The sequence below is a fragment of the Lissotriton vulgaris genome, chromosome 1_2, assembly GCF_964263255.1.
Source record: "Lissotriton vulgaris chromosome 1_2, aLisVul1.2, whole genome shotgun sequence".
NCBI lineage: Eukaryota > Metazoa > Chordata > Amphibia > Caudata > Salamandridae > Lissotriton > Lissotriton vulgaris.
In genome coordinates, this window is record NC_141686.1 from 265,480,236 (window position 1) to 265,498,567 (window position 18,332).

At 44.5% G+C, this 18,332-nt stretch overlaps 1 protein-coding gene across 2 annotated transcripts in view; it reads right to left on the reverse strand.

Moving 5' to 3' along the window:
* IPO13 (importin 13) overlaps nucleotides 1–17,688 on the reverse strand; it is a 627,153-nt gene extending 609,465 nt beyond the window's left edge. The window contains exon 1 of one of the 2 annotated variants that reach the window (XR_015307559.1): nucleotides 16,849–17,688. Coding sequence is in view for 1 of the 2 variants with exons in the window: in XM_086953190.1 (XP_086809316.1) it covers nucleotides 16,849–16,905 (57 nt within the window). In the remaining variant the exon portion in view is untranslated. The remainder of the gene's footprint in view (nucleotides 1–16,848) is intronic. The other variant, XM_086953190.1, reaches the window with a different exon arrangement.
* Between the last annotated feature and the right edge of the window lie 644 nt (nucleotides 17,689–18,332).

The window sequence follows — 18,332 nt, forward strand, 5'->3', positions numbered from 1 at the left end:
TATGCACAAAACCTGGGATGGGATGAGTGAGCTACGGTCTGAGCAGAGATCATCCAACAGTATTCACACTCCTTTTCTTCTAACTTCAATGAGTTATAGTAATAATAGATAACAAGCATTGGCTTAGCCAATAGGTCTCGCCGTTGAGACCTTAAGTGTTTAGTTATACAGCACATTATCCTTGGTGCAACAACATCAACTGTGGTATGACTAAACACTTATAAGGTCCCAAAGGTGAGATCTATTGGCTATGCCAATGCTTGTTAATGATACAATGAACACCGTCATGTTAGATGTCAAAAATCCATGTAAAGGTTGCTAAAAGACCAGTAACATGCCCAGTACAGTCAGTCATGCAAGCCAGAATGTATCACCGGCACCCACTGCTCCACACGCAGATAGAAACATGAACTAACAGACATCTGGATCATACAAATCAAAATATCTCACATCGACCAATGAGCTAATTAGATATTTACTTTTCATTCTTTCCTTCACCCAAAACACCAACTCCATCAAACCACTGCTTAATCTACCACAAGCATACTTTTATACACGAATGTGCACATTTATATCACGAATCACAGGCCCCAATGACCCACTTCATAACTGTTAACCTCATAACTTTAATGTGAAGGATAAGGAAAATGAATCTTAGGTCTTTATAGATAAAGTTTCTTTAACAACATACAAAGCAAAAACTTGTGGCTAGCTCACCGCAAGTAACTCAAACGAAATATATTAAGAACAACATAAGGGCGAGATCACGTCGCTAACAGGCCACCATTTATGAACACCAAATAATCTATTCCTACACATTATCTAGCCGTCCAAATAATCAGTACTTGAAAAAATAAAAATTGTATCAAAGTAACATTTCACATCTCATTTACCACACAATTTACCCTGTCAGCATACTCATAAATGTCACATTTCAAGCAAATGTGCTCTTCTGCTTACAACAACCAAAAGAATTTCATACTGCCTTCCACAAACAAGACCAGGAGTTGCGCTTTTCAGCATAACACACACAGTGTAGCACCAAGCAGATTCCAAGAGGTCATTAACGAGCGCGGCCGCAAATGCAGCTGCAGCGTTCCGTGAATGGTGCGCGTGCGAGCGAGCCGATGCTCGTAACCGCAAGACATAGGCCGGAAGTCCAGAGCAATTCCAAGAGGTCGTTTTCCTAGTGCAGTGCATGCACGCTGCGCTAGGCTCGACCTAAAAAGCTGGCCCAAATTTAGCGCAAAAAAATAGGACTCTGAACTAACACAAATTCACATCAGAGGAAGTGGCAGAAGCAATGGTTCAACATCGATCAAGTGGTCAGTAATCATGAACACATTAGTTTAGAATGAAGTTCGACAGCTCACTTCAGAAGTCCCTTAAAATACATTAACATAACGTAGATCCCTCAACATACAAAGTCCAGTAACATAGCATGAATGTTCAAGCTGGTAACAGGTAAATCGGTGCCGAAGGTCTTCAGGCATGTATCCACGTCTCTTGTAAAGAACACATCTCCAGAAAAGTAATATAAGTTCTACAATGCAGCCAGCCTCAGGTCAAGAGGCAGAGAGTACCAGATTCTGGTTGCCAGGCTATAGAAGAAAGAACAGATTTAGGGGTTGTGGTTTTACTGGATTTTGGTGCCACAGCAGATCACTGAACCGATCTCTTGCACATCGGTTTGACTCTTGGGGACCGCCAAGGACACTCATGGAAGCCAGCGACCCAGACTTTTAATCTGAACCTCAAAACGTTACACAAAGTTACAGTAACAAATACATATATTTAGTTCACAAAAAAAGAAAAAACACCATTTAAACGTGAAGGTTCGACCTCTTCAAAATGTATTTTTATACCTAAAAGATGAAGAAGTATGCTAGATCCTGGCATGTCACTTTTTTTAGTTGTTTCTTCACTCTTAATGCAAACTCTTTTTTTGTCGTCGCCGCTAGGGTGACCAACTGACATTGGTGCAAATTCAGGACAAAGGGTCAAAATTCAGGACAAAAGGTACGTTTTACAGACACATCAGAAGAGGTCGCCCAATAGTATATAAGTACGTAAATAGACATCCATTTAAGTACAAGTGAAAAGAAGTTCATATTAGGTTGAGACAATTGTGCACTTCATTGTTTACAGTATGCGCTCAGCTTTGAGCAAATGTGCAGGTCTTTTTGTGGTAACAAAACCGCCCCCAACCTTTCCAGCCTCCCAGGGAAATGCCCTATGCCCGGTCCGGCCAGTCGGGCCTTGCTACCACCTTCCAATGATGACCCTCCTCTACACAGAGACTCTCTCTCATGTGCATTTAATTTCTTTTATAGTGCTACTCATCCCAAGTAAGTAGGACAGGGTGTCAGAGTGCGTTACATCACTCACATATTATTTAGAGACAAAGACTCATAAAAATATGAAAGTCAATCTATAGGAAATGTACTTAAGATAATGGGGGTTTCAAGGTGTATTCATTCTTTCAGCCATTATTCGGTCTTTCACCATTCCTTCTGCCCTTCCATCTGTGTGCCCATCCATATCAATATTCAACCATTTGCAAACCTATTCATCATCTATCCTTCCATCCATCCATCCATCCATTATTCCACTCATCCATCCCTCCATCCACCTTTTCATTCATCCATCCCTTCACCTTATCAATCCCTACACTCATCCAGCCACTCTTCCACTCATCCATCCACTCATCCATCCAGCCATCTACCCCTTCCCCCATCCAGCCATCCTTTCACTTACTCATTCGTCCCCCCAGTGACTCATCCTTCCACCATTCCCCCTTTGTCATCCATCCATCCTCCCTTTCTCCATTATTATTATTATTAAATGGGATTTATAAAGCGCACTGACACCGTGGGTTTCCTGGCGCTGTGAGACATCAAATTCCAGAACTGAGGGTTAGTGCAGGGTTAGCAGGGTGGGGGGAAGAGAAAAGTTTTTAGCAGCTTCCTAAAATGGAGGAGGGAGCTGCTAGATTTGATGCACAGGGGAAGGGAGTTCCAGAATTTTGGGGCCAAGAATGCGAACCTTCGTCCGCCGAATTTATTGGTTCTGGTTTTAGGTATGCTGAGTGATTTGAGATGGGTAGAGCGGAGGTTGCGATTTGGACAGTAGGGGGTGATCAGAGAAACCAGGAAGGCAGGACTGGGGCAATTGAGGGCTTTGTACGTGAGACAGCCCAGCTTAAAGGCCACCCTTTGTTCGATGGGTAGCCAGTGCAGTTTGTGTATCATGGGTCTGGCAGATTGCCATTTGGGAAGTTTGAAGATGAACCGGGCTGCCTGATTTTGAACCACCTGGAGACGGTGGAGGAGAGTTTTGGGAAGTCCATGGTAGATGCTATTAGAGAAGTCCAAACGGGAGAGCACAAGAGAAATGATGACCTGTGTCAGGGCCGGCGTGGGAAGGAGATGGCAGACCTTCCGGATCTTCCTAAGCTGGAAGGAACAGGATGAGATCACGGGACTAATGTGGGGTCGGAGGGAGAGCTCGGCGTCAATTATAACGCCGAGGCTTTTGACAGAGGTGGAAGGGGACGGCGGGGGGCCCAATTCGGACGGCCAGAAGTGAGTGCCCCAGGCAGAGAGACTGGCGCCTGGGAGGAGGAGCTCAGTTTTCCCTGGGTTCAGCTTCAGTTGGTTAGAATTCATCCACTCTAGTATGTGGCGCATAGCAGAGTGGAAGTTGTCTATTGCATTGGGGGAGTTGAGTGGAAAGATGATCTGCAGATCATCTGCATAGTTAAAAACTGTAATGTCCCACTTGCGAAGTGAGTGGAGTAGGGGACTCTTTAATTTAGTCATTCGACCTTCCATCTACTCACCCATTCATGAATCCATCCATTGACCCTATCACTCATCCATCCATCCATCCTCTCATCCATCCTCATCCACCCACCCTTTTACTCCTTCATTCATTCATTCTTTCTCTCATCCATCCACCCTTTCACTCCTTTCATCCATCCACTCATCCATCCATTTCATTTATCTATCTACCCTTCTTTCCATCCACCCTCCCTTTCACACTCATCCAGCCTTACATCTACCCTTTCACTCATCCAGCCTTACATCCATCCATTCAACCTTTCACTTATCAATTCATCAATCCATCCATCAGTTCACTCATCCATCCACCCATACACTCGCCTGTCATCAACCCTTTCATTCATCCATCCATCCTTTTACCCGTCCATCTACCCTTCCACCCATACAATCTATTTATCTTTTCTCTCACCCATCCGTCCATCCTTTCTCTCATTATCCATCCATTCACCCTTTCATTCATCCATTCACGCTTTCACTAATCCATCCAGGCATCCACTCATCCCTTCACTTACACGCCTTTACACATTAATTATGAGCTGAGCCTTTGTCTGCAGACAGACGAGGCCCATTAAGGACTTCACACTTGCTGTAGTTCCTACAGCAAGGGGTGGGGCGGGGGAGGGCTCACTATGCCCCTATACATAGGCAATCCGAAAATGTGGAAGTCATGAGTCATGCATGATGCAGTGCCACTGTGACCGGGTGTTGTTTCCAGGGCTTTAAGTGGGATAAAATAACTGGGGGGTCTCTCCAAAGGGGGTGTTCGATGTAATTAATACTAATCCACTGTCAATATTAAATATATTCAATTAGTTCTAAATTCAGCAATGAAATTAGGCATACTTTGTAGGAGAGTAGGGTCTGCTTCCTATGGTCACCCCCACTTTTCGCTGTGATTTTCTGGTTTTCCGACTTTAGTGTGGCTGTGGGCCTGCTAATCAGACCCACAGCCCAGTTGTTCTCCCTCTAAATTGATACTATGTACTTTAGGTACATACCAGATTGGGTATTGGTCACCTATGTGAGCCCCTGTATAGTGTACCATAGGTATCCAGGGCATAGGTGCATCCAGGGCCTACCAGGGTCTGCAGCATGTATTATGCCACCCCTGTCTGGCCCTCTAAACTGACACCACAGGCTGATCCCTCAGCTTGGATAAGGTGGTGTAATCACCCCTTACTTAGATATAGTATCTCTATATCTTCCTTATATATAGACACATATGCACCTATAAGTCACTCCTATGGTAGGCCTCGACAATCCTGGAGGTAGAGTGCTTGGTTTTATGTGACAGGGTGCCCTAGCATGAGATGCGCCCTTCCGCAGCTTTTGGACCCATCTCCTTATAGCTGTTCTATGATATAGCCATACCATATACTCTTAAGTGCATTATAATCCTTGCGGTTAATGCTAACTTTGGTTTGGCTTTATCAAAACATGTCGTATAAGGTGTCAAACACTTTGGAATACTACCCCCCGTCAATGCTGGCGGCTGGGGTAGCATTCCACCCTTCTAAAGGGAAAAGACATGTATGTTACTGCTTTACCCGGTTAAAGTTAGCCAGAGCCCCAGCATCACAAAATGGATGCTGCTGCCACAGACAAGTCTGACCTCCTGCTGCTGGACGAAACTCCGGCATGGGAGGCCTGGTGTAGTGTGTTAGATCTTGTCATTGGTGTTCTCGTGCTGATGATTGTTCTTATCTCATGTGCACATGCCTGTGCATGTGCATAGAATGTATAATTGTATTCTTTTAACTGTGGAGTCGCTCTCAGAAGCCAGGTGTCCGTTGTGCTTGGTCAGTTGCTACTTGGACTCCTGGCTGATGAGGCGCTCCTCCTGTGATCGGAAACCTTATCCAATAAACCTCATTTGGATTACTTACCTTCTTTGGATCTTTATTCAAGACCTTTGGTCTTCTACATATTGGCGACGATCGGGATTTGTTTCCATCACCGACCCACGCAAAAGGATTTTGACAAATTCGTGTCAAATGTGAACTTTGGAGAACGATCCTTTGATGACTCTTATTCAATACTGGTTTATTTAGTCATCTCAAGCGGATCGTCGGATTATTTGCGACACGTTTACTTGTGAGAGGAGGAGCGGATTCAAATTTTTTGTTTTTTTTTTCACCGACACTTTTCCCGGATTTAAGTGTCGTCGGTGTTTCTGGAGACCATATACTTCTCAAAAGACGTTTGGGGATTTAATACTGTCATCGGATTTATTTCAAGACTTGAAAATAAACTTGCCTCGCTTTTTTTTTTGAATTACGCGCTTACCGGTCTCTTGGATCTCCGGCAGCGCGTCTTGGAACCTTCGGAACCTTTGGAACTCTGCATACGAGTGGAATTCTGGGATTCCACGCTTACGACGCTACGCTCTGACGTCACGTCGCACGTTGGACGCTACGCAAGGCGGCCATCTTGGTTAAGGGTGAAGGTTCGCGCTCGGCGATTCACTCGCCTCACCGGCAGTTCAAACGGCAGGCAGTTTAAGCGGCAAACAGTGCATCACAGCTTCTAGCGATAAGCTGTACAAGCGGCAGGCTGTTCTAGCGACTGTTCTAGCGACAAGCTGTTCAAGTGGCAGGCAGTTTAAGTGACAGGCAGTTTAAACGACGGACTGTTCAAGACACTGTCAGCAACACTTCAAGCTTTATCCCTGCGTGTGTACCGGCGATTCACACGCCTGACTACTAATTGTTACAGTAACTATATTTGGTGCCATTTAACCAAAACGTTTTCTTTCTGCAAATTGTGTTTTTCAGGTTTTATTATTTTTCTCTATGTTATAGGTTTTGCATATTGACTTCCTTGTTTTATATTTGTAATATGGCTTCTGTTAGGGAGGTCACTCAACCCCCTCCTTTCCTGGAAAAACCTGGAAAACCTACGTTATTATGGGCAGAGTGGTTTGGCCTGTTTGAGAATCACATTTTAGCAATTGATGCTTCTGACTATTCTCCTCCTAGGAAATTTGCTCTTCTTTTTGGCAGTCTTGGGTTGGCTGCACAACGCATTTTTAAGAGCCTTGTTCCTATTCCCCCTCCAGCTGCTGCTGGTTCAGGTGATAACGAATGGAATATTTATGTGGAGGCCATTGCCAGATTAAAGAAGCAATTTGAGGAATCTCCTAATATCATGCTGGAGAGGCACAACTTCTATAAAAGAAAGCAAAAGGAGGATGAAAAAATTGACGAATATATTTCAGCATTGAGGGTGTTAGCTATCACCTGTGATTTTGGTCCTTTGCTGGACAATTATATTCGTGATCAATTTGTGTTCAATTGTTCTTCTACCAAGGTGAAAGAAAGAATTCTTAGTTGTAAGAATCCTTCATTGTCCGAAGTTATTGATCTTAGCCTTAGTATTGAAAGATCCGTAACTTCTACTAAAGCCATGGCTCTAGATTCTGTCACTAAGGTTAACTTCATTTCAGATGATATGTCTGACGATGGCCTATATGCCATCTCTAGTAAGGAAACTAAGGAAAAGTGGCAGAGTAAATCTAGTGGTAATACTAATAAACAAAATTTTTGTTTTAGGTGCGGGTCCAAATTCCACATTGGGAATTTCAAAGGGTGTCCCGCCATGAACAAACGGTGTGTTGGGTGTAAAAAAGTTGGGCACTTCCAAAAGGTTTGCAGATTTCAAAAGAAATCTGTCAAGGTCAATTATGTAGATATGGATGAATGTAATGACACCTTTGATAATCTTATGTTAATGGTGGAGTGTGATGATTCTGAACCTATTAAGGGACCTTTGTGTGAAGCCATAATTGACAACATTAAATTGCAGGTAATGGCGGATTCTGGAGCTCCCATTACTATACTCAGAGACTCTACATTTTTTGATAAATGGGGAAAGGATGTGAAATTAAGTCAATCTGATGTTAATTCAAAAGCTTTCGGCGAGAAAGATATTGACATGTTAGGCTTTTTCTTAACAAGTGTGGAGGTCCTGGGTAGGTCCATCATTACTAAAGTCTATGTGGCAATTAAAGGAAAAGATATCGTAGGTTGGAAAGACCTCGCTAAAATGGGTTTATACCTTGTACCAGGGGATGAAAATCCAATTAAAGTACGTGACTTTCCTATCTGTTTTATTGAGGACACAAAAATTAACAGAGCTGATTTGCTAAGTGAGTTTAAAAATGTATTTAGTAATAAAATTGGACTGGTGAGTGGCGCAGAGCACAAAATTAGGCTCATCCCTGGGGCATCTCCTGTTTTTCACAAGGTCCGCCCGTTCCCCTTAGTGTCAGGGCGGAACTTAAAAAGATGCTTGAGGACCTGGTTAAAGACAAGATCATAGAACCTTCTGAATCCTCTCAATGGGTTGCGCCCATCGTCGTAGCACGCAAGAAAAATAACGAGATTAGGCTATGTGCGGACCTCAGGGGTCTCAATAAAAACATTAAAATTGACTGTCATCCTCTCCCTAAAATTCAAGAACTGTTGGCAAACCTGGGCGGCGCCAGATGGTTTTCTTTGTTGGACTTAAAGTCCGCTTACCATCAGATTCCCTTGTCTAAGGATTCGCAGGAGTTAACAACCTTTGTGACACCATTTGGAGCTTTCAAGTTTTTGAGGCTCCCATTCGGGTTAGCTTCAGCAGCCAGCGTTTTTCAAAGGTTAATGGACTCTTTGTTTGGGGATCTGGTGGGGGTACAAGCATACTTGGATGACATTTTGATTTTTACAAAAACGTTGGAGGAACATAATGTTCTTCTTAAAAAGGTTTTGTCCATTCTAGGCAGTAGAGGTATGACGGTCAGGGAGGACAAGTGCAAGTTTGGAGTGTCTGAGTTAGAGTATTTGGGTCATTCAATTTCGAATTCTGGCATTAGACCGAAATTTTCTGTAGTTAGGGCTTTAACAGAAGCTAAACCTCCTAGCGATAAAGATGCCCTACGTTCGTTTCTAGGCCTAGCCGAGTACTACGCCAGATTTGTTGAGGGGTACGCTCAAGTGGTGGAACCTCTGAGATTACTCCTTAAGAAAGGTCAAAAGTTTGTTTGGTCAAAAGATTTGGATGACACTTTCACTAAGGTCAAGGATTTAATTGTCTCGGCACGCTCCCTTCAGGCGTTTAGGGATGATGCCATGTGCATTATTGCAGTGGATGCGAGCATGAAAGGTCTTGGAGCGGTGCTTTGCCAGCAGGTGGAGGGCAAGGAGCACACGGTAGCTTTTGCCTCTAGATCTTTGAAGGAGTTCGAAAAGCACTACAGCACAATTGAAAGGGAGGCGTTAGCCTGTGTGTGGGCGGCCCAAAAGTTTAAAATGTACATCTGGGGTCGCAAATTCGTTATTCTGTCTGATCACAAACCTCTTTCATTTATTTTTAGCAAGGTTTCAGGTACCAATAGTCTTTCCCCTAGGCTGACTAGATTGGTTTCTAAACTGCAGGAATTCAATTTCGAGTTAAGACACATCTCTGGGGGTAAAAACTTCAGGGCAGATTGCTTGTCCAGAATGTTGATGGACAGAGATGATGAGGATGATCTAGTTGAGGAGGATGTGGAGTGTGTCTCTATGGTCGATGCTATTGAGGAGTGGAATTCAGTCCTTACGGAAAAGGATTGGTTAGAGGCTAGTGAGATGGATGGTGTTTTATCTCAGGCTTTGGAGTTTTCAGCCAAGACTTGGCCAGACGTTAGGAATCTCTCTGGGGATCTAAAGAATTTTGCTCAGGTGGCAGAGGAACTCTCTGTCAAAGATGGAGTTTTGTTAAGGGGTGATAAGTTTGTTCCGCCCAGTGGTTTAAGGAACACTATTATCAAGTTAGCCCACGAAGGTCACCTTGGTGTGACCAAGACTTGTATGAGAATCAAAACCCATTATTGGTGGCCGGGTATTGACGCACAGGTAAGGGCTACTGTGGACAGTTGCGAGGAATGTTTGTTGTCTGATAAACATTGGAAGACTCATCAGTCCCCTTTACAGCCTTCTCAATTGCCAGGGATGGCCTGGGAGAAAGTCGCTTTGGATTTCTCCGGCCCATATAAAGTTCTTCCGGAAGGGAAGAGGTACCTTATCTTAGCCATTGATTACTTTTCTAAATGGATGTATTATAGGTTTGTTGAGGCGTCGGATTCAAATAATACCATTGCTTTTCTGGAAAGATTGTTCTTGTTAGAAGGAGCCCCTCGGACCTTGGTAACTGACAATGGAACCCATTTTGTCTCTGACAAGATGTGTAAATTTTTGAAAACACATGACGTGAAACAATTGAAGGTGGCACTTTATTCGCCCTCATCTAATGGTCTAGTTGAGCGTGGGAATAAAGTTTTGAAAGAGGGAATCCAGACAGCCATAGCATCTGGGGTGGATGTTTTCAAATTTTTAGAGAAGAAAATTTGGAATTATAATGTCTCACCTCATTGTACTACTCAAATGTCCCCTTTTCAATTGTTGCGGGGAAGGGATTTCCATTCTCCTTTGTTTCCTGCTTGGTTGAGGAAAGTGGAGGGTTTGCAATTGTCTCCTGTTAGGGATATTGTTGACTCCTCAGTCAAACAGAAGCAGGCAGTAATGAAGGAAAATTATGACAAGTCAAAATGTGTAAAGGACATTCAAATGTTGGTGGGGGATTGGGTTATGATCAAGAAGCCCTATAAAGTCGCAAAGGGTTTGTCTATGTTCTCAAGTCCTGTACAAATCCTTAAAGTCAGTAAAAATGCAGTTTTTTTGGGGGACAAAGGTTGGTGGAACGTGAGACAGTTAGCAAGGTTGACTGCAGATCAAGCTGCCCTCATTTCTAGGAGGAAAAATTTATCCGCTCAGGAGGGTTGTGATTGGTCTCATTGGCTTCAGCCAAAAATATTTCAAACTAACGTAAATTTACCTTCTGTGACACCTGTTCTTTCTAACAATGCTTCCCCTGCTGTTGTTTCCCCTACAGTTCCATCTTGCAGTCGCAGTGGTCGTATTAGAAGACCTCCTGCAAGATATAACGAGTTTATTTCTTTTTAATTGTTTTATTAATTCTCTTTTCTGCATTTGCATAAGGGGGAAGGCGATGTAGTGTGTTAGATCTTGTCATTGGTGTTCTCGTGCTGATGATTGTTCTTATCTCATGTGCACATGCCTGTGCATGTGCATAGAATGTATAATTGTATTCTTTTAACTGTGGAGTCGCTCTCAGAAGCCAGGTGTCCGTTGTGCTTGGTCAGTTGCTACTTGGACTCCTGGCTGATGAGGCGCTCCTCCTGTGATCGGAAACCTTATCCAATAAACCTCATTTGGATTACTTACCTTCTTTGGATCTTTATTCAAGACCTTTGGTCTTCTACACCTGGACAATAGGTTTCCTGTCCAGGGAGGTGCCAGCACCTCCCCAGACAGGCAGATGTGTATTAGGACATGGAGGGCTGCATCAGCAGATGGTTTTTGAGACACTGCCTGGGGCACACAAGGTGCTCCATGCATAGCCCATTTCAAACCAGTTGCTGGAGCACTCCAGCCCCAGCGCGAAACTGGACAAAGGGAAATGGGTGTAACCACCCCCTTCTCAGGTCCACCCATAGGAGGGACATAGTCAGGTAAACCAGCCCCCATCCTAGGTATAAGTATAGGAGCTGTGTCCCCAGGACTTTAGATTATCCTGGAAAGAAACTTTGATACAGAACTCTTGGACCGTCGACATTCTATTCTGACTAGAAGACGGAAGACATCTCCCTTGTGGTCAAGGAGTGACCACCCTGTGCAAACAAACACCACCAGTAACTTGCTGGTCTGCTTTGTCGATGCTCCCGCCGGAACCCGAAGACTCAGCAACACAGAAACTGGACGGACTCTCAGACTTCTCTGGCTCCGACCCACATCCACAGCAAAGCTGAGACCCGTAGCGGACACGAGAGCCGTAGGACCGGACACCCTGGACATCCTGCATTTTGCTAACAGCTCGCCTATCGAGGTACCCTAGCAGTTGTGCATTGGGGTACGAGAAGCCCCAGACCCGAGCGCCATTTGCACCAAAGCTCAGCCCTCCACGAGTGCCACATGGGGCCCGCTCTTGAATTTCAGCTCAACGCGTCTTCCCGGTTCCAGGCCATTGGCTAGTGAGCCCCCTGAAGACTCTTCTTTTGAACTAAACTGCTTTCCAGCCTGGAACCAGCCATGCCGAGACGCCGAAACTGACGAATGCCATTACAGCGCTTTGCCCACCTAATACAAACACGACCAGGGACGGGTACTTTTTGGAGTACCGGAACTACTTTTTTGGACAAGACCTACAAAGTCCACGATAACAAGAAGAGACAAGGGAAGAGAGGTACTCCAGAAGAGTTTTAAGTTTGGATTAAGGAAACGACCGAAATACACCACTGTGACTATAGAGGGATCTTACAAAACAATTTAACGAAATATCTGCAGCGCCCTGAAGAAACTCCTTGGTAGGGAGTGAAACGCGTTGGCTGATCTCGCTACATGTTTTATTGACGTGCTTTTTTCTGAAAAAAGATAAATAAAGAACATTTTTCTATTTATTCTTTTTGGACTCTCATTTTGGTGCGCCCCCATGAGTACTTAAAAATTGCCTAACTGATCTGGAGAGCACAGCGACGCCAAACCGCAGCTGGTGTCGGGGTTGGCTGCACAATATTTAACTGACGTGATCATAGACACCATCGGCACTGGAGTTTAGGTGCGGCATTTTTAAGGTCCGCTGCTGCTTTTTCGTACAACTAAACTGCTTTCCTGGTTGCTCCAGGCTTGCTCCAGCTTCCCTTCAAAGGAGAAGCGCCACAGACCTTGCTGGTCTGCAACAGAGCCAATCTCAACATCCTGCGTGGGTTGTGGTTGCCAAGGCTTGTTGGGTCCAATCTGAAAACAGACCCTGCAGTCGACTAGATCCGTCGTGGGACAGCTCGAATCCAGCGCCTGGTCATCATCGATGCCTCCTGGACGTCGTGGCTGAAGAGACAAGCTCACCTTCTTCACCTTCAAGCACGCGACATTGCCTGGTTCCTTCCTGGTCACTGGCTAGTGACCCAGACTCTGTCCCCTCTGCTTTCAGGTTCTTCACATCGTCGATCCACCCAGACACTTTTCCTCTGGTCGCCTGCAGCACCTCTTTGCAGCTCTCCACAGAAAACCACAACGAAACCAGACACCAAAAGGCACCTACGAACCCGGCTTTCCTGAGTGAGGTAACACGAGTACTCCAGTGCTCCCGTAGGTCTTGACTCTCGAAGTGTCCTAGTCTAAAGGGGTTTTATCGTAGTCCATTTGGAAGTGTCCTTAAACAGTAACTTTATAACTTCTTCGGTTCCCATTATAAGTCAATGGTAACTCGCGACTGTGTTTAGACACTGCACATGTCTCCCGTGGGCCTCCTACTTCCTAACCTTTGGTTGTTTAGTGTAGTCCCAGTGATTCTACAGGCCCTAGGTCTGCTGCCTAACTCTCACGTGGTTCTATACCAATTATTTAGTATATGGTTTGTGAGGCCCCTAAGGCATAACTATTTTTGTGCAACTTATCGTATGCTAATTGAGTAACTTGTGATGCACTTTTACCTCTGACCTCATAAAGAGTGCAGAGGGGTTGTGTTTAGTATAAATATATATATATTTGATATACACCTTGTCTGGTGTCCTTTCATTGGTATTCAAGAGATTATAATTGGTAAAACAGCTTGCTTCACATGCTCTCTGAAGTCTTAGCCTAAGACTGCTGGTCCATGCTACCACTAGAATAGCTTGTCTGTAAGGTTGACTTTACAACCATCATCAATAAGGGTTGATTAGACTGGTGAAAGGTGCCCACTAGAATAGTGGACATCATATGCCAGGCTAACTTCGCACATACTTGAAGTATAAAAAACAAATATATGTACTTATTGGACAAACAAGCAGCCAGTGACCAATCCCACATGAGGAAATTATAATTACTTCATAAAGAAATTATAAGAAATACCGCCGAATTTAAACAATGTGATGAGAGAAAAAGGAGAATGGCCCGAGTTTACTCGTATAAACGCGGTCTCTAGTGTTAATATTTCATCTCTATGCGAGGTTGCTTAAAATATTGTGTTATGTTGAGCGGTCACCATGCTGGTAAGAGTCACAAAGTGGACTGAAGAATATTTAGGTGATCTTTATAGCAACTGGCTGGTGTGAGTTCAGACCCTTAAAATAACTTGATTTGTCTGTCAAATAAATACATATGTTTGATTTTATACTTGAAGTATGCCTAATCTCATTGTTTAATTTAGAATGGATTGAATATATGCCAGATTGACATTGTATTGGATAAGTTTCCTACCAATCCTTTAACTGTGTGATTCCTGGAAAAATAACAACTTCAAGAGTCTGTGTTTCTGAGATTCGTCAAATAGCGCCAAAGTTATTAGTGAAACAAATAAACGCTCTTTCTTTGGATACTCTGACCCAATTATAACAACATAGTGTAGATAGATAGATAGATAGATAGATAGATAGATAGATAGATAGATAGATATTCCAAGAAGAACACACACTTCACATTCTGTGACGTAAAAACAAGCCCACCACCCGGTCACGAGTAAGTAATTTAATTTCTGCAGAGAGTTCAGCATAACGCATTTCGATCCCTCCTGGGTTTTCATCAAACATAATCACAAACTGGTCAATTGTTCTCTTTCTTAAATATCAGATACATAGGCAGTGAAGAAGGACTCAAAGTGGAAACACTAGTGGCATTGGAATAACATGTTCTAAATACTTGGGATCAGTGAACACTTAGTAATTGAATACTCTAATGTTGACACATAAAAAGTTATAATGTTTAACATAAACAAGTCACTTTCACTGATCGCATTCCCATGTTATCAATAGTTCCAGGACCACAATATCCATAATGCTATGCAACTGTATGTGTATCCATCCTTATCCTTCAATGTCAACTCTTGAAACGATATTTCATGCCTTTAAATGATCACATATGAACATACCATATATTATATATACACACACGTTACTGTGAAGAGCAATTTGCACCTCCTGCCCTGTACACCAATCAGCACCGTGAATGTAGTGTGCACAGTATGCCTACAGACAGGCACCGCTGTACCATTAGAATGTACCATACAGGCACAGCCAATGCTGTTTACCAGTTGCAATGTCTACCTATTTGGAAATAACCTTTTGTCATAAATCAACATAATGACATTCTAGCAACCTTGAGGACCACACCCTAGTACAAAACCGATGAAACTGGCTACAATGAAATGTAAGTCTACAGCATCACAACTACACCCAAGCATTTATCCTAGCCCTGCACCCTCTGCAGTGTGTACTGTACGTGGACACCGTTGGACTACGGTGGAGGGAAGAAATATCTGATTACCACACTTTCAAAGTATGGGAGAAAACATTGCAACAAAAAAACTACACATTGATATTTCCAGAGCCTCCTGGGATCCGCACTAATAAAGTCAGATGAATTTTAATACTAAAACAGCTTGTAGCCTAAGATGAACATCCTGGAAGAGAACACTGGAGTTTTAGGAAGAGGTAACACTGGAGTATTGTGAAGAGAAGTCAGCCACAGCGTGGTGCAGCAAAGACAATGTGAGCGATGGGTACGAGCCAAACTGACACTTGCTGGCCCCTAGAAGCCCCCTCTCTGACCTCAACGGAGGGAACAATCTCCTTATGTAGAAAACCCCACACCACTATCGCATAATTTACAATCTATTTTCCCTCCATGTCATATTTTATTGTACGGTACCCAGTAGAGCATTGAGAGCCATTCTTGTAAGCGGCCAGCTTGTTGAAGGAGCCCTTGGCACAACATTCATGTATTAACGCACATCCTGTAACTGTTATGCCTCGAACATTTTTTACTGCGCCACCATGGCACTGAGATGCCTTTATCCCTTGTGCTCGTCCAACTGAAGGATACATCATTAGCACAATCTATCTAACTGCCAATACACCGCCTTGGCACGAGGCAATACAGGATTTGTCAAACAAAGCAAATAAGTTATTATATCATTACAGAGACAAATATTAGCAATTAAATCTTGACTTGCCCACTGAAAAGCATACAGCACAATTTTAAAAAAATACTTTCGAGGAAGCCTTTCACCACTTGCTCTGGCAGTGAAATGACAAGTATACAATTGAGTGGCAACGGTCCTACAGCCAGGGAGGATACGGTTACACTATTCCTGACTTCAGAAGGGGCCAGGGTGATGCTGACACACATTTGTAGTGTCTCCGAAATGTGGATCCTTGTAGGAGGCAGTAATTGAACCAGTGTAAGGCATGTTCGTACACTTAGTTGCACGTACAGAGGTCTTGATGATGCCAGCTTTGATGCAGTGAGTGATGTGATGAAACCAGGACACAGGAGCGACAGAGGCCATGTTCAGATCTAGCCACTCCACAAATTAAGGCCAGTCTGCAGCACAAGTCTGTCTCATGCTGGCGCCTGTGCCACAGAAGTGAGGCTAGTGATGGATCGGGACACAGAATAATTATGTACTTGCCGTCTGGGACATTAACATGAGATGTGTCTGATCCAGAAGTCACCCGAGGGGGGCCAGTATTAGCATTTGCTGTGACATCTGCAGGGTTAGTGTTGAAGACATGAATGGCTAAGGTGAGCAGATGGCTCCAGGTAACCAGGAAGCCACTTTCCATTCCTAGACTTTGCTTTTATATTATCCGTGCATTCCGAGATTTGTAGCCTTCGTTTATTTTTATTGAGCCAATTGGCCCACAGCACTTGATAACAATAACAGTTTAAAGTAAAGTCCAGTTATTGAAACCTGCTGTCCCAATGGCATGAAACCACCTGGTCATCACCTACGTGGCACCAGAGTGGGCTAAGTGGTTGCCATTTACAGGTGCACACAAGTGGTAGATGAAAATACTCTAATTTGAACAGGTGCGAATTCCTTTGAGTCTCATCATCTGTGTTTTTTTTACTTTGTAGATGCCTGTGAAAGCATAACGTATTACTGACGCAAGGTACACCAAACACAAACAAGGCACACAATTGCTCACCTGTTCTACATTCTCCACCGTGAAGTCCAGGCCTTGTCGCTGCTCCCTGCGCTCCATGTTGGCCCCCGAAGCCTCACCGCACCCCTGGGGCAGGGACGGGGGCAGTCTGCCCAGGCACAACAGCCTGGCTGGTTTTGGGAGGGGGCACCCCCTTTTGGAGGCTTCCTTATTCTGAGTGCAGGAGCTTTACCAGAGGAGTGTGAGACCTTGGAGGGGAGATTAAAAGGAGCAGTGTCCAGGAGAGGGTTACTCTAGAAAGGAAGTGTCAAAGCTCACCCGCCGAAGGTAAAAAAGGGGACTATCACTAAAATGAATGGGCAGGGCTCCTGAGAGATGAAAATGATCAACTGCCAGGAAGGTTACTGACAGAGGTTAGGAGAGGGTGTTTTCTAAAGATACAGAGATAGTGCTTCAGGGTTACTTTTGTTGAAGAGATGGCTGTAGCAGACGGGGAATCTTTGTCTGGCAAATGGAGAGATTTCTGCCTTTAGAAGGGATGGGGGTAGAATCTGTAGGACCCCCAAGGATGGAGGAGGGTGAGGGATTCCAGGGGGGCTACCTCTGGTGACTGACATACAGAGCTTTTCTCTGAAGGTGGGGATGGAGTGACCGCCCCCTGCACAGACTGCAAGGAGTGGGGTGATCTGTGGGTGCCTCGCCACGGGCTGGGAGACGGTCCTGCGGGAGGGGTGACGGCTTCTGACTGCCGGGAGAGAGGCTGCACGGAGTCTGGCTCCGTCCTCCCCGATAGCCCTGCCTCTCCACTCTCCTGCAGCCGCAGCCTGTCACTGACAGCCAGAGCCAGGCACAGGCAGCAGGGAGGCGGGGTCCTGCGGGTGGGACCGGGCTGTCTTCGGCGCTGCCTGCTTGGAAACTGGTCTGTTTAAACCCACCAGGCTCAGAAAGCGGTCAGTGGCTCAGACACCCGCCCCTGCCCGTCAGCTGCGTGGCTGAGATACTCGTCGCTGTCCGTCCGCTGCATAGTTCATTACCGACTGCCCCCCATGCACCATCCTGGCATCGCACTCGACTGCCAGGACCCACGGCATAACTGCCTCTCGCGACACCTCGCCGCCATGTCAAAGGAGACGAGTCTCGCGTGGGCAGCAAGGAAAGATTTTTATTTTCTTTCTTTTATTTTTTTAAAGAGCAGCGAAAGTAGAATCGCGACAACTTTCCGATAGCAGAAAGAATAGGCAATAGTTACTGGAGTACGACTGAACATATCTAAGTACAATTTTCTTTTACTTTAAATGTTGTATTATCACAATGCCTTTTTAGGAAGATGTTTTTTTTATTTCACCCATTCATTTAAAACATTTTAAATCTCTAATACTGATGGTTTTCATTTTTTTTCAAGTAACTGCGACATTGCACAGAAACGAAAACAATGGTTCAAGGTGGCCGCTCCACTGGTTTCGCACATTCGAAGTCCTCTTTTATGTTCATGCCCCCACCCCACCTTTGCCCCCCTTCGGGTGTGA